We start from the raw sequence: 20,989 nt of genomic DNA, 5'->3' as shown, positions 1-20,989 counted from the left end.
AGAATGATGACCCTATAATGCTTGACGTGTTTCTTCTCTACCCACTCTATTTGGTACCAAAGTTAGGCAGCTGGTTTTAATGATATTCTTACCCAAGAAAATGCTATATAATTTTAAAAGTAAAATGTAAAAAACATGCACAGTCAGAAAGAACCTTCAGGCACTAGAGTAAGGGACAGAAAGGACTGATGTCTCCATCTCTTTCTTCTTCTGAAATGACTTAAACATAGCTGGGTGGAGAGGTCATGCCCAGCTACCAACATTACTAACCACAATGGGCTGAAGCTTTCTTGGGGCAGTACCTGGCTATTCCCTTGTGCTTTATAATCCCAAATGATGATGGTTCTTTCTGTGACAGCAACAACTCGTTTTAGCTGAGGGAGGAAATCACATCCTGTAATCCAAGATGTGTCCTAAAAGAGAAGTAAGGGTTTTTTTTAACTTAACAATATCATCTCATACATCATATCTCAAACTCTTTGGACCCAGTACCCCCTTGATACCCTTAAAAATTATGGAGAACCCCAAAGAGCTTTTGTTTATGTGGGTTATATAGTAATAGTAATAACATTTATGTAGCAGTTACTATAATTGTTATCTTTATTTGATCCTCACAACTATCCTGGGAGATAGGGTGCACTTATTACTATTTTTATTTTACATATCAGGAAACTGAGGCAAACAGAGATGAAGTCACTTGTCCGGGATCACATAGCCAGTAAATGTCTAAGGCTGGATTTGAAGTCAGGTATTATTGACTCCAGGTCCAGCGCTCTGTCCATGGTACCACCTATCTACCTTGTCTTGATTAAACAGATGCTTTATGAATATTTGAGAAAGGAAAGAATACTAAGGGTGGACGAGGCAGAGAACATTTCACAAGCACGGTAACAGTTAAATTCGGCGTTGGAGGAGGATAAAGATTCTGAAAGGTGGTATTCCAAGGACGGGAGATCATACCTGCAAGTACACAGAAGTAGGAGCTAGAAGGTTAAGTCTGGGGAACAACTAGTAGCTTAGGTTAGCTGGAACACACAGTATACAGAGGGGAATAATGTGGAAAAAAAGACTGGAATGGTAGGTTAATATTAGATTATTCATTGTTGTTTCTTAGCTGTTTCAATGGTGTCAGACTCTGTGACCCCATCTGGAGTTTTCTTGGCAAAGATATGGAGTGGTTTGCCATTTCCTCCTTCAGATCATTTGACAGATGAGGAAACTGAGGTAAACAGGGTGAAATAACTTGCTCAGGGTCACATAGCCAGTAAGTGTCTGAGACTGGATTTGAATTTAAATCTTCCTGACTTTAGGCCCAGTGATCTATTCACTGAGCCACCCAGCTGTAGTATTAGATTATGTAGGGCCTTACATACCAGGCAGAGTTTATATTTTATCATGGAGAAATAGGGAACTACTGAAGGCTTTTGAGGAGTTACAGGGTTATGGTTAAGGTCTGTGCCTTAGGAAGATAAGTTTGGCAGCCATATGCAGGATGAACCAAGGAACGGAGAGAGAAGGAAGGAGATCAAAAACGATGCAATTACATAAGTCAAGGTAAGTAGCAATGAGAACCTGTAGTAGGTGGTTGACCATGCAAATTGAGGAAAGGGGGTGGGTACATGAACAATAGTGGAGATAAAATCAACAAGACTTGGCAACTATTTGAATATGGGGTGAAGGGGCAGCAGCTCTGGATTCCAAGTCTAGTCCCACACCATGTTTTTTTTTCTCCTTATCAATGAATTGATTCTAATCTCTGGAGCCACTGCTTTGTTTTATCTTATCTTTCTTTTCTCTGCCCCCTTTCCCTTTTGATCTCTAATAAATATCCCCAGGTTTTCCCCTTCCTAAATCACCTAGGCTCCAAAAGCAAATAAAAATTATGTCAGGGTTTGTCTTCAGTTATCATTCACATCCCATTTTTCCATTCTTTCCCTTCATGTACCACCTGACCCAGCACTGTTTATGTCACATTACTTTCTGTGTGGAAGAATGACATTCTAAAAGTCACTGACATCTCAGTGAAAGTGAATTTAATGTCAATTTTAAAAACAGAATCCTACAGAAAAGCAGCATTGCCCAATGGAAAGAGCAACACATTAATTATGAAGATCAAGGTTCAGGTCTCAGTCTTTGTCATTAATACTCTCTATGACTTTGGGTACTTTTAGACATCTCATACTTACCATGTCCAAAGCAGAACTCATTATCTTCCCCCCAAACCCTTCCTTTTCCCATACTTACCCATTACTGTCAAGGGTATTACCATCCTCTCAGTCAGTCATCCTTCCATCCATCCATCCATCCATTCAGTTTTCTGTTTGACTACTCCCTCACACTCACCCCACACATCCAATTTGTTGGCAAGTCTTTGTGTTTCTACCTTCTCAACATCTTTCTTGTATGTCTTCCCTCCATTCACATTGCTGTTACCCTAGTGCAAGCCCTATTACCTTATGACCTAGACCAGGGGTAGGGAACCTGTGGCCTTGAAGCCACATGCAGCCCTCTAGTGAGGCCCTTAGACTGAATACAAACTTCATATTGTTCTGTATCCTGCCCCAGCCTCTCTGTTGGTTTCTAATCTCACATCTCCAACTACCTTTCAGACATCTCAAACTGGATGGATATCCAATAAACATCTTAAATTAAGTCCAAACCAGAAGTCATTATCTTTCCCCCTAAACTCTCCCTCCTTTCCAACCTCTCCTAACTTCCCTATTACTATAGAGAGCAACACCATCCTCCCAGACTCTAGGGCTTTATCTTTTAACCCCCTCCACATCCAATCTGTTGTCAAGGCCTGTTGATTTCAGCTTTGCACCATCTCTCAAATACACGCTCTTCTCTCCTCTGACACAGCCATCATTTTAGTGCACTCTTATCGCTGTACATCTGGCTATTTCAAGAGCCTTCTACTGAGTGTTGCTGTCTCAGCTCTCTCCCCATTCCAAACCTTCCTCCATTCGACTCATCAGTGATTTTCTTACAGCAAAGGACTGACTAAATCACACCCACCCCACCCCACCCCACCCCCCTACTCAGCAAACTTCAGTGGCTCCCAATCACCTTTAGGATCAAATACAAAATCCTGTTTGGCATTCAAAACCCTTCCTAACCTAACTCCCTCCTACTTTTCCAGTCTCTTTACACTTTATTCCCCCACTATGTACTCTCCGATCCAGTGTCACTGGCCTTCTGGCTATTTCATGAACAAGACACTCTGTCTCTCTGGGCATTTTCTCTGAATGTCCCCCACGCCTGAGATGTTCTTCCTTCTCAACTCTACATTTAGTCCTGACTTTACAGCAAGTCTTTGTCAAGCCTTCTTAATTCTACTGCCTTCCTTCTGTAATTCTTATTTACTTTCTGTATTGTTTGCTTTGTATGTATTTATTTGCATATTGTCTTTCCCATTAGATTGTAAGCACCTTGAGAGCAGGGCCTAGCTTTGCCTTCATTTGTATCCCTAGCACTTAGCACAGTGCCTGGCACCTAGTAGGCATTTAGTAAATGTTTATCAATTGATTGATTGAATCTTCCTCCTCCTCCTTCTCCTGCTGTGGCTTCTGCCTCTTCCTCCTCTTATTCCCCTTTTTTTCCGTCTCCTCCTTCTCTTCTGATACATTCAGTGTAGTATTGCAAACTCCAGAAAGTTTGTTTCATAGACTCTGTCAGCTACTACGGATAAACAATAACTTGATTCTACATCTGGGCATAATATAACTGCAAAATCTACAATGCTAAGGTGAGCAAATCCATCTACATTCTCTCAACATAAATTATATTCTTTACTGAAAGCTGACCTTATATGACTCCTGTCACCCCTTTGCCCAAGACGATTTGGTGGCTTTCTATTGCCTCTACAAAACACATTATTTTCAACCTCACCATGGATAGAGCACAAGACCTGGAGTAAAGAATATCTCAGCTTTTTCTTCAGATACTTAGTAAGTCATTTTAACCTCTCTGTGCCTCAGTTTCCTCATCTGTAATATTACCTACTTCACAGGGTTATTGTGAGGATAAAATGAGTTAACATATATAAAAGCACTTTGCAAACCTTAAAGCACTATATGCTTCCTAGCTATTGTTGTTTAAAGCCATTCACAGTTTGGCTCTTAATCAAGGGGTAGGGAACCTGCAGTCTCGAGGCCACATGTGGCCCCTTAGGTCCTTAAGTGGGGCTCTTTGACTGAATCCAAACTTCATAGAACAAATCCCCTTAACAAAAGGATTTGTTCTATAAAACTTGGACTCAGTCAAAAGGCCACATGTGAACTCAAGGCAGCAGGTTCCCCACCCCTGCTGTAACCTATCTTTTTAAGCTAGTATCATCTTACTTTCATTTAAGCACTCTACATTCTATCCAGACCTGCCTCCTGACAGAACATTCCATTTCTCATGCCCTGCCTTTGCCTAGGCTGCTCCTTTCTCCTTAAGAATGCTCCCCTTCATCACCTTGTACTCTCAAGTTCATTTCTTAGAGGAGATCTTTCCTGGCCTCCCCTGTGACATTCCCTATTACCACCTTATCACCTCAAAATCACTTTGTATTTCCTCTACATATCTTTTGCATATATTTACTGAATATATTATTTTCCCTCAGTAAAATGTCAGTTCCTTTCAAGGACTGTTTCATTTTTCCTTTATTATACTCAGCCCCTTGAACATAGTAGATACCCAACCAATGCTTACCAAACTAATCTTGGTAATTGTTCTTTTTTAAATAAAATATTATGTATATTAACATTAAAGTAATTCCTTACTTCATCAAAACTCTTCATTTTAGAAACGAAGAACATAACCCAATCATTTTTGGATGAGGAACTGAGGATCAGAGAGTTTAGGTGACTTAGCACAGAGTCTGGTATGTATTAGGGTCATCGTAGGCACTTAAAAATTAGTTGATTGGTTTATTTTATGTCATAGAACTAGTTCATCAGGAGTAAAATAACAACATATGTTCTTATAGCATTTTATGATTTACAAAGTACTGTTTTTCAGAACAACCGTCTAATGTAAATATTTCCAGAATTATAATATTTATTTTAAAATTAGGGAAATGAGGTTTAGAAAAGCTAAAAATTTGTCAGTGTGGTCACATAGCTAGCAAAGCACATCAGAGGCCACATTCAAAGACAGAACTCCCGACTCCTACCTAGCCCAGTACTGTTTCTGATAAGTCATGAATTGAAACTTCTTCAATCTTAGCTCCACTATCTTTTCTCACCTCATGTACCTTCTTGCATTACCATATCTCTAACACTTAATAGCAGGGTATAGAAGGAAGTAATTTTTCCTTTCTTGCCCTATTTGGAGCCATGGAAGAATTCTAATAGCAATCGTATCTATGGTTTTATAATAGCATCCCTACCTACTGAGGGGGAAAACCAAGCCAACAATCTTTGTTTTCAAGTTCAAAATCCAAGAGAATTTCAAATGGTTTTCCAAATTATTTAAAGTAATCCTTTTCTCCTGCAGTTCCCAATTATAAACAGATACACCATATTTGTTACAGAGTATGTTCTACCTTGTTTTCTGGATAATTAAGAATGAATTGAGTATGTTAGGGTTTCCCTAATTCTGACCTTCTGTGATGACTGACTCACTACAAATCATGGTAGATGTATTTGATTAAGTGATTGGTATCTTTTCTCAGTGGACCTTAACTTACTTAGATTTACTCTGTCTTTAACACGCCCCCTCACCCCCCTCAAAAAAAGATGTAGGCTTGGCTCTTTGGGCAGTTAGTTGCTCAAGATTTAAGGACTCTTTACATTTCTTAGTCACCTCATTTCATAGTCCAGTAAAAATGCACAATGAGTAGTCAAGGAGACCTTTCTTTGAACCTGGGCTCTGACATTCCCCAGATAAAACAGCAAAATAGGAAGGTTTTTGTATTTCTAGGCCAGTTCATGTGCTTTCAATTTATTGCTAAGAAACTATCTTCCAACTTCCCTTTCAGTTAATTAAAAAAGAAATGAAATACTTACTGTAACATTGATGTTTGCCTGAACCCTCATCTGCAAAAAAAAGCCAAGCAAAGCAAGAAGGAAATATATTAGACATTGCAGTTAAGAAGTGTTATGCTAGCACTGCAAACACATTCTAAAAAGTCGCCATTTTCATGTTGATGCTTCCTCCTTTCTCCTTGGGGACCTCTCTCTTCTCTAGCCTATGCCTTCATCCTCCAGAAAAGCTAGCCCAATGGCAAAGCCCAAGTCTTCTTTGGATAAGTGAGGCACTTAAGAGGCTTATCCTGAAGCATATTGGTGACACCTCTACTCCTACTTTCTTATTCTTTCCCATCCATTTTGCACTGTTTTTACAAAGCAATTCATTTACGTAGTGCTGCAACACATCACTTTAGTTTTTTTCTGTTACAGTTATATGTCACTCGGCTCCCCGTAATGAAAATTTATAGTGAAATGGTAGTAACAAGTTGTTTTATTAAAAGTCCTCTAAATAATAATAATTAGTATTTGTATAATGCTTTGAAGTTTGCAAAAATCTTTGAATATGTTATCTCATTTGATCCTCATCAAAGGTACTGTTATTATATTCATTTTACAGATAAGGAAACTGAGGATCAGGGAGTTTAAGTGACTTCCCAGGGGCTCACACAACCAGTAAGTGTTTGAGGAAGGATTAACAAACATTTATGAAGAGTCTGCTATGATCCCTCCCCCCAAAAAATGAAGAGAAAAATGCTTATCTGCACTCTGAGTTCATTAATGGGGAGGGAGGGAATCTGGAACTGAAAATAGAATTGAATAATTGTTTTAAGTCTATAATGAGCCATTCACTGTGCTAAATGTTGGGGATTCAAAGAAAGGCAAAAAATATTTCCTATTCGTAAGGAGTTAACAGTCTAATTAATGGATATGACTTGTTATTAGGGTGTAGAGGGGAGGAAATAAGTTTCTGTAGTGCCTACTATTTTCCAGATGAGATGCTAAGTGCTTTACCAATATTATATCTTATTTGATTCTTATAACCTGTGAGATGTTGTTATTATTTCCATTTTACAGTTGAGGAAATTGAGGCAAAGGGTAAGTGACTTGCCCAACGTAACACAACTAGTAAATGACTGAAGTTATATTTCTTTTTAGAGATAGGAAAACTACAGTTTTGAAAGGAAAACAGAAGAAAAGAGAGGAGCACCACATACTTATTTTCAGTTGTTTCTTTGCTCCTCTCAACCCACTTATTTTTAACGGAAGTAACTTTCTGAAGGCCTTTTCATTCTTATAGAGGTTTCATAATCCTTAAAGGCTATCCATCATTAAAAAAAGGTAACCTCTAATACAGATTACATTATAGCATTTTCATTTTATATTCTTTCCTCTTTTAAAAAACATCAGAAAATTCATAGATAATATTTACTCTTCCGTAAAGAACATGAACTATGGATAAGGTATTCCAATATAATCACTCATTTTGTCTTTTGATAAACTTCTCTGACCAAGTCTCAAAAAAAAAAAATCCCCTCCCCACCCAATATATCATCATATACAGTTGGCACAGTGGATAGAGTGCTGGACTTAGAGTCAGGAAGGTCTGAGTTCAAATTCAGCCTCAGACTTACTAACTGTGTGATCTTGAGCAAGTCACCTAATCTCTGTCTGCTATAGTTTTCTCAATTGGGAAATGGGGGGCAATCATAATAGTCCCTATCTCCCAGGTTTGTTATGAGGCCCAAATGTAAAGCACTTAGCAGAGTACCGGACACATAATGGATGTTTAATGAATACTTGTTTCCTTTTTTCTTTCTTTAAGACAGGAGTGGGAAACTTGTGGCCTCAGACGTTCTTGAGTGCAGCTTTTTGACTGAGTTTGAGTACTATAGGATATATCCTTTTATTAAGGGGATTTGTTCAATGAAGTTTGGATTCAGTCAAAAGGTTTCACTTGAGGAACTAGAGGACCACGTGGTCTTGAGGGCAGAAGTTCCCTGCCCTTGCTTTAAAGCATTCAACATTTTAAATAGCTTTATTTTTTATCTGTTTTAATGCTGAATAATAATACTGATAAATTTTATTGGTGAATTCAATTATATTTACATATTGGAAATATAACATCTGATTTTAAATTACTAAATACTATATATTTGTATATATGTATATACATACACAAACATACACACACACACACACACACACACACACACACACATATACAAATGTTTATCTGACTGGATGAAAAAAAATCACACACACATATATTTCCCTAAATTAGAAATACATATATTAAATTTCTCTTTGAGAACTGATAAATCATGAACTTTTCAAAAATGAAAATTATAAGCCTCTCATTTCAGATTATATTTTATTCTCTACCAGTCTTAATTTCCAGGAAAGAAGAAAAATCAACCCACTGGTGATAGAAAAACCAAAATACAGGAAATATGATGGAAAAATCCTTGTTATGGAAAGAAACAAAATGCACCAACTCGTTTCAGTGTTCAGGTCTTTCATAAACAAAACCCATTCTACAGCTGCCAATGAACTGGAAAACTGGAATGATACTAAATTGTCATCGTTGCAGATTCATAATGATATTATATAGAAATTATCAGCACACCTCCTATTAAAATCTCCCAGGGATACTTTGATTTGAAGATGAAAGCTTATGAGTTTAAAGAAGCTTGAAGTCACCCTGAGCTACCAGATTACCTATTTCTCCCAGTACTCTCAAAACCATTTTCCTTATGAATGTTTTAAATTTTTTTCGTCTGAGCACTAATCGAGGTTTATCCTATGATTGTATCAGTATTATACTGCGCAACAGAGGAATCTGGGATAGTGCCAGGTTTGGTGTTTTCAATATCACAAGAATGAATTGGGGAGTCTACATTCTCCTCAGGGATTTGCCTGTATTTTTACTTGAGGTGACATTTTCAAACTGTGGTTTGCAATCCTGACTATGCCCTGATGCATTACTTTTAAAAAGTGACAAAAAGACAAGTTTGTAAATTACCTGACTGTTGAAGACTGTTATTGACCCTTTCTGAGTTGCTATTATCAGGAAATCCAGTTGAGGAATCTTGACGAGACACTTAACCACATCACGTTTCCTGCCACCTGTCAATGGCATAAAAATTCAATTGATTTTCCAGCTGAAGAGACTCCAAAATTCATTTGTTAGGTTTCAAAACAAACAAAAAACTACTGTTTTTTTTTTTCTAAAAAGTCTCAGGGCACCATTAAGCCAGAAAAAAAGTCAACCAAAGAATAGTAGATGCTGCTAAGCCCCTATTTGTCCATAGGATATCAATCTGATGATACAGAAGTAGGGAATGACATGCTACATAGGATTCCCAAATAGAGAGTCCTGGTCCTAAAAGGGGCTCATATTTTCAGTTAGATTCTATGGAGGGTTTTGTTTTTTTTTAATAAAGCATTATCTGTTCACTGAGATTATCTGCTTAGGAATCCCAGCTTTCTCTAAGTCATAGTAGCTTACTGGATATAGAGTTAATATCATTTGAGGCTCTCCAATACTACAGAACAAAACTACCTTAATTCTCTGAAGTTTCATTTTATTGTAATTTGCTTCAAATAATTTTGAAAACATACAAAATATGTATAGTCAAAATCCTTTGCTCACATTTATAATATATGGTAGAAATAGCACACAAGATCAAGGTAGTTATGGTTCCTATCTCTGTACAGTTAGAAGGGTCAGACAGAACAGATAATGAACCTTGCAAATGTCAAGGCAATTCTTAAAACTACTTCCAGGTCATCATTTGCACCTATAAATTTCATGGTTTGTATAGTGGGCTACCATACCCTTTCATCGAGGCAAGATGCTTGCTCCAAGAATAAGGTGATGAAAATAATAACCTCAAAATTGTGGAACCCTTCTGTAATGCTAGTCAGTAATTCAATATTTCAGTCCTTGATCCACAAAAATGTTACATCAATCCAGGACATCCCTGGTGTGGATAAAGAATCATTACTAAGAATGCTTGGACTGTATACTAAAGCGAAAATGATTATCATCAGTCAAATCTTATTTATTGGGCAACATGAATGATGAAAATATGCTAATTAACCTCACAATTCCCTTAATCTTCTGGTTGGAAGTCTTCCTGTCCTTCCTTGAGTCTTTGTTTTTGTGAAATTAGTGAGAGCAAAATACCCACTTTCATGTCTGTTGTCCAATAAAGCATCCCTCCTCACATATATTCAAAAGTTGTAAGAGTCCTTGAATATATAATAATGGAATTAACTTTGACAACACGGATTATTAAATTAAGCAAAGCATAAAACAGAGATGTCTGATCATCAAAAATGTCTGCCACTCTCACAATGTCATAGTGGATAAAATGCTGGGCTCTGAGCAGAAAGCTGGGTTTCAATTTTGTCTTCAGTATTTAATACCTGTGTGACCTTACGCAAGTCATTTATTTCTCTTAGCTTCCCTGATCTATAATAGCACCAACCTTATACAGATTGCTGTGAGACTCAAACGCGGCAGTACATGCAAAGTGCATTGCAAAACTTAAAGTGCTACATTAATATTTATCATTATTAGGTTATTTCCCAAATTGAGTCAAAATTAAAGTGGGATTCCCTATAGATAGTGATGTCTTTCTGTTTGCAAATGACATGATGCTTATTGCTTCAAGCCCCAACATTGCAAGAGTTTAGTCCCACCAACCACCTAGGAAAAAACCCAAGTGTTTAAAGAATGCCTCATATTTAGACCAGTGGTTTGAAACTCAAATAGAAATGGGGGCCATTAAATCATACATAAAAATCTCTGCAAACCACATATTGAATTAGAAAATCACATTATTGTCTGTGTTTTATTGTATTTTTATTCATTTTATTACATATTTCCCAATCACATTTTTAATCTGGTTTGGGTCACACTCGGGAGGTGTTGTAGTTTTCTGCCTTTGGCCTGCATGTTTGACATCCTTGCTCTAGAACTAAGTAGGTAATAGTATCAGGAAGAACAGGTCTCTCTACATAGATGTCATAGAGAGATGCAAATGGATGGTGAACTGGAACCAGAATTAAACAGGTAAGGATTTTTCTAAGCACTTCAAAAGTTTTATTAGTAGCTGCCACTTTTAAAGTTCTTTAAAATTTTCATGTGTTGCATAATTATTCTCAACCACAGTGAGGGAAGTACTTGTTGTTCAGTCATTTCAGTTGTGTCCGACTCTTAATTTGGGGTTTTCTTGGTGAAGATACTAGATTTATCATTTCCTTTTTGAGCTCATTTTACAGATGAGGAAATTGAGGCAAACAGTATTAAGTGACTTGCTAGTAAGTGTCTGAGGCTGGATTTGAACTCAGGTCTTCCTGACTCTAGGCCTAGTGTTCCATCCACTACACCACCTAACTGCCTACAGGTATTCTAATCCTCATTTTACAGTGGCCCATCCATGTTCACTATTCAAAGCAATTCAACAAGATTTTATTAGACATTACTGTGTACAAGTCATAATGCTGCATTGTGTTCGTCCTTCGTTACTGAAGAAGACCATGCCATCAGAGAAATGATGACGTGACTTGCACTTGACTTTGTTTTGAGTGAAGGAGGGCTGTGCAGGTCACCAGCCTCACTTCTCCTCCAGAGCCATCTGAATCCAGTGACCAGATATGCATCAGGATGACTGGAGATGACCCAGGATGAGGCAGTTGGGGTTAAGTGACTTGCCCAAGATCATGCAGCTAGTGAGTGTCAAGTATCTGAGGTGAGATTTGAACTCAGGTCCTTCTGACTCCCGCACTGGTGCTCTATCCACCACACCACCTAGCTGCCCCAATATAATTGGAGTCAGGAAGATCTAAATTCAAATCCTGCCTCAGATACTTACTAGCTGTGTGACTGGACAAATCACTTACCCTCTGAATCCATTTTTTCATCTATAAGATGGAGACAGTAATAGCACTGACCTGCCAGGATTGTCATGAGGATAAATGAAGATAATATTTGTAAAGAACTTTGTATACCTTAAAGTGCTATATAAATACTACTATCAAAAAGCATGGATTATGGATTTTTTGCTTTCATGGTTGCTTGTTTTTTGTTTAATTTTAAATGCATTTGAAAATATAAGCCATGTTCCATACTCATGGACATTAATCTGTTCCCTGTGAGTGGGGTGAGGAGAGAAAGAAGGGGGAGAGTGTGTTCTTTGATGCCACGCTCGTTCTGTGTACTTTTACAACATTCACTTTTGATTGTTTTGTTGTGGTTGTTATTTCTGCTTCATTGTTGTAGTCATGTGTTTGCTGTTTTCTGGGCTCTGTTTATTTCATGTACTGACTGTATCAGTCAGTACATACAAGTCTTTCTATGCTTTTCTACATTATTCCTACTTCTTACAGCACAATAATATTCCATTATATCCATGTGCCACTTTAACTGCTCCCCAATCCGTGGGTATCTACTTTGTTTCTAATTCCTTGGCATTATAAATATATCTAGTTTAGTGTAGAAGTATACCTTTTTTTAAAATCAGTGATATCCTTGGGATATATGCTTAGAAATGGGATCTCAGTGACAAAGAGTATGGACACTTCATCACTTCGTTTGCATGATCTAAATTACTTCCCAAAATGGCTGCACTAAATCACATCTCTACTAACAATGCTGTAGTATGCCTATCTTCCCACAGTTCCTCCACTGGTTTCTCTTTTCAGGAGAAGCTTCAACGGATCAATATATTTTAAAAAAATAAAGTGTTCAGAACTTGTCTGATTACACTCCTGCTGTGGTCTGATTAGAGAAAAGTATGCTGGGACTATTAAAATCCTCTGATCTGCTGACATATTTCTTTTTAATACTGCTTAAAATTGAGTTGGGTTTTTTTGGCTGTCATGTCATATGTCTAACTCATATTAAGACTTCACTTCATCAAAATTACAAGTTAATGTGTTTTCTAAGAACTGCTTCTCAGTCATGTCTCTGATCCAATTCCTCAGTGGGTTTTTTTAAACCTAAATGTTAGACTTTTATCACTACGAAATTGATCTTGATAGTTTCAGCCCATTTTTCCAGCTCATTGAGATTTTTGGGATAGTGATTTTGTTATCCAGTATGCTAGCTATCTCCCTTCCATCCTTATGTCATTAGTCAGTCTCATAAGCATGCTGCTCATGCATTCATACAAATCACTGATGAAAATGCTAATTACAAGAAAATGAAGTATGGAGACCTGGAGCAATCCACTAAAGAATGCCATCCAAGTTAAATTTGATCTATTATTCAAAAGAATTTAGGTCTGGCCTACTAGTTCTGATTCTGCTTGAGACACTATCCATCACTGAGGCCACATACCTCCATCTTGCCCATTAGCATTACCAGGAGAGATTTTGTCAAATACCTTGCTCAAACCAAAGATGCTAGGACCAAGACAGTCTCCTGTTCTACTATTCTTTAGTTGTTGTTCAATTGTTTTTTAGTCATGTCTGACTCTTTGTGACCACATTTGGGTTTTTCTTGACAATGACACTGGAGTGGTTTGACATTTCCCTCTCCAGGTCATTATACAGATGAGGAAACAGAGGCAAATAGGGTTAAGTGACTTGCCCAGAGTCACAGCTAACAACAGTCTGAAATTCGGGAAGATGAGTCTTCCTGACTCCAGGTCTGACATTCTATCCACTGCACTAATAAAGCAAAATATTAGTTTGGATAACTTGTTTTTTTAGTAGTCTGCATTAGAATAGTTATGCTTTCCATTTTAAGAGTTATAAACAATTCCTTTAGTGAACTCTTCCAGAATTTCACCAAGAATTCATATCAAGCTCAGTGGCATACCTGGAAATCAACCATATTCTTTCTGCTTTTGTAAATCAGGAGAACATTTGCTTGCTTCTATCATGTGGCACCTCTCTGCATGATTCCACAGAGATCAATGTCAAACAGTTCTACAATCATAACTAGAAGTTCTCACAATTCCCTTAACTCTAATTTGTCTGGTATACGTAACCTGAACTTATCTGTTATATTGAATTTTGGTTAGCAATGTACACCCCCACCATCTTACTAATTTTTGCTTTTCATTTCCTTGCTAACCATTTTTGCTGTGTTCTTAACAGTTGGAAGTTCAGTTTTTTAGGAAAAAAAATATTTGTTATGTTATTTTTCAAGAAGGTTTTCTTTATCCCTTCTTTATCATTATTTTTGTCCCTAGTGAAGTGCTTTTTATTGCCTGTAGCATTTATGACCAACCTTTCGAGTTCATGTTAGAAACTAACCTTTCTGATTTTCTTCAGCATCTTATCACGATTTTTTTTTATCCTCAGTTATCTGCCCTTGATTCTATCTCCTATCCATGCCCACAAAAAGAATCTGAATTCATGAATATCTTCTACCACCACATGAGTTCCTCTACATAGCTCCCTATCTCTTATTAGAATCAACTATGATTATCTGACCAAAATTTCATTCTCAAGCTATGGGTCCCTACCTGTCCTATTCCTGAACTCTTTGAAACATGTTCCCTTAAAGTCTAGGTTATGTTTCATACCATAGCCAGTGCTTACCTCTTTATTCCAGATTCTAAGATGACATGGTCATAGGCTCCCTGAGCTTCAGGTTTTACTTGTTTGTATGAATTTATTTGCATATTGTCTTCTCCATTGTCTTCTCCATTGATCTCCTTCAGAGCAGGGATGGTATAGGTTTGGGTTTTGGTGGGTTTTGTTTTTGGTATTTTTTTTTGGCTTTTGTTTTTTTGTCATTAATTTATTTGTTTTCAGTTTTCTACAATCACTTCTATAAGTCTTAGATTTTTCTCTCCCTCTTACCCTCTTCATTCCCTGAGATTGTATGCGATCTTATATGGGTTCTATACATACATTCTTATTGAACACATTTTCACATTAGTCATGTTGCATGGAAGAATTAAAATGAATGGGAGAAACCATGAGAAAAAGCCAAACAAAACATAACACAAGAGAAAATCTTCTGCTTCATTCTGTGTTCCACTTCCATAGTTCTTTCTCTGGATGTGGATGACATTTTGCCTCAAGAGTCCTTTGGGAATGTTTTCGGTCCTTGCATTGCTGTGAAGGGCTAATCTACCAGAAAAATTCCTTGCACACTGTGGTTGTTACTGTGTTCTTCTCCTTTCACTCAGCATCAGTTCATATAAATCTTTCCAGGACTCTCTGAAGTCTTCATGTCCATCATTTCTGATAGCACAGTAGCATTCCATTACTTTCATATACCACAACTTATTCAGTCATTTCCCACTTGATGGACATCCCCTCGATTTCCAGTTCTTGGACACCACAGAGAGAGCTGCTATAAATATTTTTGTTCATGTGGGAACCTTTCCGATTTTTATGATCTCTTTGGGATACAGTCCTAGAAGTAATATTGCTGGGTCAAAGGGTATGCCTTTGTTTGTATCTCTAGTAGGCACTTCCACCAGGAGAAAAAAGGGAGCAGCAAAGGAGTGGGCAGTTTTCAGAGATTTGGTGTACAGCACTGCATTTGCTCATCTGGATTAGAACACTCACAAACACCAAGACTGGTTTGATGAAAATGATGGGGAAATTCAGAAGCTGCTAAATGAAAAATGAGAACTCCACAGGATTTACCAGCAAGACAGTTCATCCACCTCTAAGAAGGCAGTATTTAATTCCATCAAAAGCAAAGTACAAACAAAGCTTAGAAAGATGCAGGATTCCTGGCTGAGTAAGAAGGCAGATGAAATGCATTTTTATGCTGATAGTAACAACCCAAAGCGCATTTATGATTCCCTGAAAGCTATTTCTGGACCAAAAACCTATGGTGCATCACAACTACTCAGTGCTGATGGAACCACATTGATTAGTGATAAGGACATGATCCTAGAGAGATGGGCTAAACATTTCCATAGTGTTCTCAACAGACTATCATCAATCAATGCTGAAGCCATTGACCATTTGCCTCAGGTTGAAGTTGATCCCTCCTTAGCTGAACTTCTAACTGAAGAAGAGGTTTTGAGGGCCATCAGACTCCTTTCATGTGGCAAAGCACCTGGGACCATTGCTCATACAAAAATTGACTGAATTTTCCAAGTTATATGGCAAGAGGAGGTTATCCCCCAGGAGTTCAAAGATTCCTCCATTGTTCATCTCTATAAAGGTAAAGGGAGTAGATTGTCCTGCGACAATCACAGGGGGATCTCTCTCTTAGTCATTGATGGCAAAATTCTTGCTAGAGTCCTCCTTAAAAGGCTGATCCTTCACCTGGGAAATGGGCATATACTTGAGAGCCAGTGTGGCTTCAGAAAGGGCCGAGGAACAGTAGGTGTTTGCTATCCGACAACTCCAGGGGAAGTGCCAAGAGCAGAACAGAAGTCTGTACACAACATTTGTAGATCTGACCAAGGCCTTTGACACTGTTAGTCATGAGGGCTTATGGAAAATTATGTCAAAATTTGGTTGCACAGAGAAGTTCCTCAGTATTGTACATCAATTTCATGATGGCATATTTGCCTGTGCTCTGGATAGTGGACAATACTCTTGTGCCTTCCCACCAACAGAGTGAAACAGGGCTGTGTGCTTACTCCCATGCTATTTACTATGATGTTTTCAGCCATGTTGTCAAATGCTTTCAGTGAGGATGAACATGGCATCAAGGTCAACTACCATACTGATGGTAAGTTCTTCAATTTGAAAAGGTTACAAGGTAAGACCAAAGTGGAGGGAGTGCTGGTGCATGATTTTCTATTTGCAGATGATTGTGCACTCAATGCAGCCTCTGAGACTGAGATGCAACAAAGCATGGATCAATTCTCTGCTGTCTGTACTAATTTTGGCCCGATAATTAACACCAAGAAAACACAGGTGCTCCATTAGCCACCACCACACCATCAATATGTGGACCCATCGGTTACAACAAATGGAGAAGTTTTGAATGCTGTGAATAAGTTCACTTCCCCTGGTAGTGTACTTTCCAGGGAGGTACACATTGACAGTGAGGTTGATGCATGCATTGCCAGAGCTAGCTCAGTGTTTGGGAGGCTCCAAAGAAAAGTTTGGGAGAGAAGAGATATTTGATTGACTACCAAACTGAAGGTCTACAGAGCTGTTATGCTGACCTCATTGTTGTATGCCTGTGAAACATGGACAGTCTACCAGCACCATTCCAGGAAACTGAATTGCTTCCATTTGAACTTAGGAATATTCTGAGGATCATCTGACAGGATAAGGTACCAGACACTGAAGTCCTTCCGCGAGCTGAACTGACAAACATTCAAACTATGCTTCAGAGAGTGCAACTCCAACGGGCTGGCCACATTGTTCGAATGCAAAATGTATGCTTCCAAAAAGACTATTGTATGGAGAACTCACATGGGGCAGGCGATCACATGATGGTCAGAAGAAGTGATACAAAGACACTCTCAAGGTCTTTCTCAAGATTGTGATTGTGCGACATGGGAGGCACTGGCACTGGACTGCTCAGCATGGCGTGCCCACATCAGAAAGGGTGCTGTGCTCTTTGAGCAAAGCAGAATTGAAACAGCACAAAGTAAATGTAGGATGTGCAGATTTGGAGTAACCACCCCAAATGTTCACACAGACTATCTGTGCCCAACCTGTGGTAGAGCATTCTGAGCTCATATTGGTCTGATCAGCCACAGTTGGACACATTGAAACTTTACTTTATCATGGTGACAGCATTTTGGTCCTCTTCATGAATGGACAAGCAACCACCAGTAGGCACTTAATTAATGCTGGATAACTGTCTTAACAAACAATTCCACACTTTATTGGTAAAGATCAAATCTAGAACAGAAGCTTACCTTATCACTTCTTCTGTATTGTTAATAATGAAAATATTAGGAAGAATTTAATTGTTCTGCTTTGATTAGTAGAAGATCCCCTACAGATGTTTGCCTACTTGAGGTCCAATCAAAACTATGCCCTGCTAAAGTGCCAACTCCCAATGTCCTGGTAGTAGTTTACTCCCACCTTAATATTATATCTATTTCTTTCTTCTGTGATCTTCACCCAAATGATTTCCATCATGCCATACTCTCAACAAGGATTTGTGCTTTCCCTCAAAAGTTTATCACTCCTTTTGCACAGTGTTAACCTGCCTCCTTCCCTACATAACTTGTTCCATTTGAATAAGGTATGCCCTTTTGTTATGATATTCCAGTCACTGGTCTCATTCAACCAGGTCTCAATAATACTTATGAGGTATCCCCATGTTAAAATCTCTAGCTCACTTTGTTACTTATACTCTGTATATTTGCATATAAATACAACCAAGCACAATAAGAATCATTTTAGCCCAGCTCCCTTTTTTGAGAAGATTTTTGGACTAGATTTGTAATTTCACTGGGGTAAGGAACACCCTGTGAGGAACCTGCCTCTACTAATGCAGACTGCTCATGGTTTAAAGACTTAGATAGGTGCCAGAGGCACCGAAATTTTAAGTGACTTGACCAGGGGCATACAGTGAATATCTGTGAGAGATAAGACTTGAACCTAGGTCTTCTTGTCTTTGAGATCCATTCTGCATAACTCTGAGTATAGAATGATGATTTAGAAATAACAGATCATGGTTATCATGGATATTAAAACTATAATAAAATATTAATAGTTTAAATTCATATAATGCTTTGCACGTCCAACATCTTGTCTGCAAACATGACAACCTGTGACATAGGTCATATGAGTAATAATAATTGTAATTATTATGATAAGTAAACTGAGACTAGAGAGATAACATTGCTTAGGCTGGCTATGGTCTAATGGCTAGTAAATGTCAAAGGGAGAATTTACAGGTTTTCCTGAGTCCTAGTCAAGTATTTTATCCATTGTATCATATTTTCTTTCAGCAGGAACTTAAGAGATCATCTTCTTCAAACTCTTCAGTTTAACAACAATAATAATGATAGCTAACATTTATATAGCACGTACTGTGTGCCAGTCACTGTGCTAAGTGCTTCATCATGATTATTTCATTTGATCCTCACACAAATCTGAGAAGTAGGTGCTATTATTATCTTCATTTTACAGATGAATAAACTGAAGTCTTGACTTCAGGCTGGGAGGGAAACAGCAACAGCTACTATTGATAATCACTCTGGGAAATGAGTTAGTTACTCAAGTTTCCCATATCTTTAAGTAAAAAAGCTATTAAAAAAAGAAAACAGGTGTTCCCATCCTTGGCATGCTCTGTCCTGGCTGGTAATATTATCAGAACAAATGGTGGTGGTTGTCCTTTTGAAGAGGACCAAAATGATATACCTATGATAAAGTCAAATTTCAATGTGCCTGACTGCGGTTGATTAGACCAAAGTGAAATCAGAACGCTCTACTGCAGATTGGGCACAAATAGCCCATACGAACATCTGGGGTGTTTAAATTTGTACATCCTGCATTTCCTTTGAGTTGTTTCAATTCTGCCATGCTCATAGAGCAAATGTGTGTGTTAGAACAAATATGCTCAAATGGAAAAAAGCTCAGGTGTACATGAAACAGTGCCTGGACATAGTAGGAGCATAATAAATGCTAGTGGGGTGACTAACTTCTCTGAGTTAGTAATATGTAACATGATGGGGCAGCTAGGTGTCACAGTGGATAGTGTACCAGGCCTGAAGTCAGGAAGACTCATTTTCCAAAGTTCAAATCTGTCCTCAGACACTTATTAACTCTGTGACCCTGGACCAGTCACTTAATCCTGTTTACCTCAGTTTCCTCATCTGGAAAATGAGCTGAAGAAGGAAATGTCAAACCACTCCAGTATCTTTTCTAAGAAAACCCCAAATGGGGTCAGGAAGAATCAGACGTGACTGAAATGACTGAACAACAACATGTGACATCATTCTTACCCATGAATATGGAGTGAATGTTCCCAGAGGGTAAATATATTGTAGTATAGAAACATTGGAATAAGGGAGATGTTCTGAGGCTACCTCTCTCAAAGTAGATGTGTCATACTGGGCATGTCAATCAGCCTTTCTGAGACTTGATTTTCTTAACTGTATAATGAGGGTTTGGCATTAGGTATGTTCCTTTGATCTAGAATTTCCTTCAAGATTAGATCCATTCAGAAACCTCATCAATTCAGACTAATGGTGGCTTCCTTGTCAACCTGAATTATACAATTTTAAAAGTTCAATTATAAAATATTGTGTAAAAAAGCATCACTTGATTCACCACTGGAGTCCAAAGTAGTGAGATGTTACTATATTACTAGTCTTAGTTTGTGATTATTAACGATCTAACAGTATTCTTTAGGAAAACTTGAATATTATGCCCTTCTCAAATCTCCCTCATTGGGCAGAATGAGGACCAATTAGGTAAAAATTATAGAGAAGCAGATCATAATTATCATAATAGTTTTATTTTTAATGTATTTTTGCTTAATTTAAAGATCTTTCCTATCCATTAATAGGCTTGTGTAACCTGCTTAAATCACATGGAAGCCTAAGTCATATGTGGTGGGAGGAGCTTGATGAATGGTGGAATAAGAAGGATGGAGCAAAGCTGGGAGGAAGTGAGAGCAGTTAGAGCAGAGGGAGAGAGAGGACACAGGCAAGTAAACAGCTAGAATTGTGAGTGTTTGTTTGTGGGAAGACCCCAGCAGCAGGGGAAGGCTTGGGAATGGTGGTGTCCCCTGCAGTGATAATGTGTATTGACTTCTTGGTTGCTATGATGGATTTGGTTTTCTGGTCTTGGGTTTTGGCTTTATGGTGACTGAATAAATGCTTTTCTTCTGCCTTCTATATGGAGAATCTGCTATATTTTGTGATTCAGACCTATGCTGGCATATTCACAGTCGCCGTCAGCGCTGTGAACATTGCCTTGGCAACACAGTAGTTAATGTGTACGTGGTGCTTGCTTTGTTCCTGGCTCTGTGCTAAGCATTTTTCAACTGTTATCTCATTTGATCCTGCCTACAATCCTGGGCAGTAGGTGCTATTGTTATCACCATTTTACAGATGGCAAAACTAAGGCAAACATGGGTTAAGTGACTTCCTCATGAAGTTGTGAGTTTGGAGGGA

General features: G+C 38.1%; 1 protein-coding gene across 3 annotated transcripts in view; it reads right to left on the bottom strand.

Annotated features, from left to right (window-relative positions):
• WDR64 (WD repeat domain 64) overlaps window positions 1-20,989 on the bottom strand; it is a 169,839-nt gene that overhangs the window by 125,307 nt on the left and 23,543 nt on the right. For all 3 annotated transcript variants that reach the window (XM_072647585.1, XM_072647587.1, XM_072647586.1), the window contains exons 4-6: window positions 8,983-9,086; window positions 5,997-6,026; window positions 303-413 (exon numbers count right to left, since the gene is read on the bottom strand). In XM_072647585.1, the coding sequence (XP_072503686.1) occupies window positions 303-413; window positions 5,997-6,026; window positions 8,983-9,086 (245 nt within the window). The remainder of the gene's footprint in view (window positions 1-302; window positions 414-5,996; window positions 6,027-8,982; window positions 9,087-20,989) is intronic.

This window comes from Notamacropus eugenii, chromosome 2 (genome assembly GCF_028372415.1).
Source record: "Notamacropus eugenii isolate mMacEug1 chromosome 2, mMacEug1.pri_v2, whole genome shotgun sequence".
Classification (NCBI taxonomy): domain Eukaryota; kingdom Metazoa; phylum Chordata; class Mammalia; order Diprotodontia; family Macropodidae; genus Notamacropus; species Notamacropus eugenii.
The sequence above is the reverse complement of the archived record's forward strand: the minus strand, read 5'-3'. Positions and strand labels throughout refer to the sequence as shown.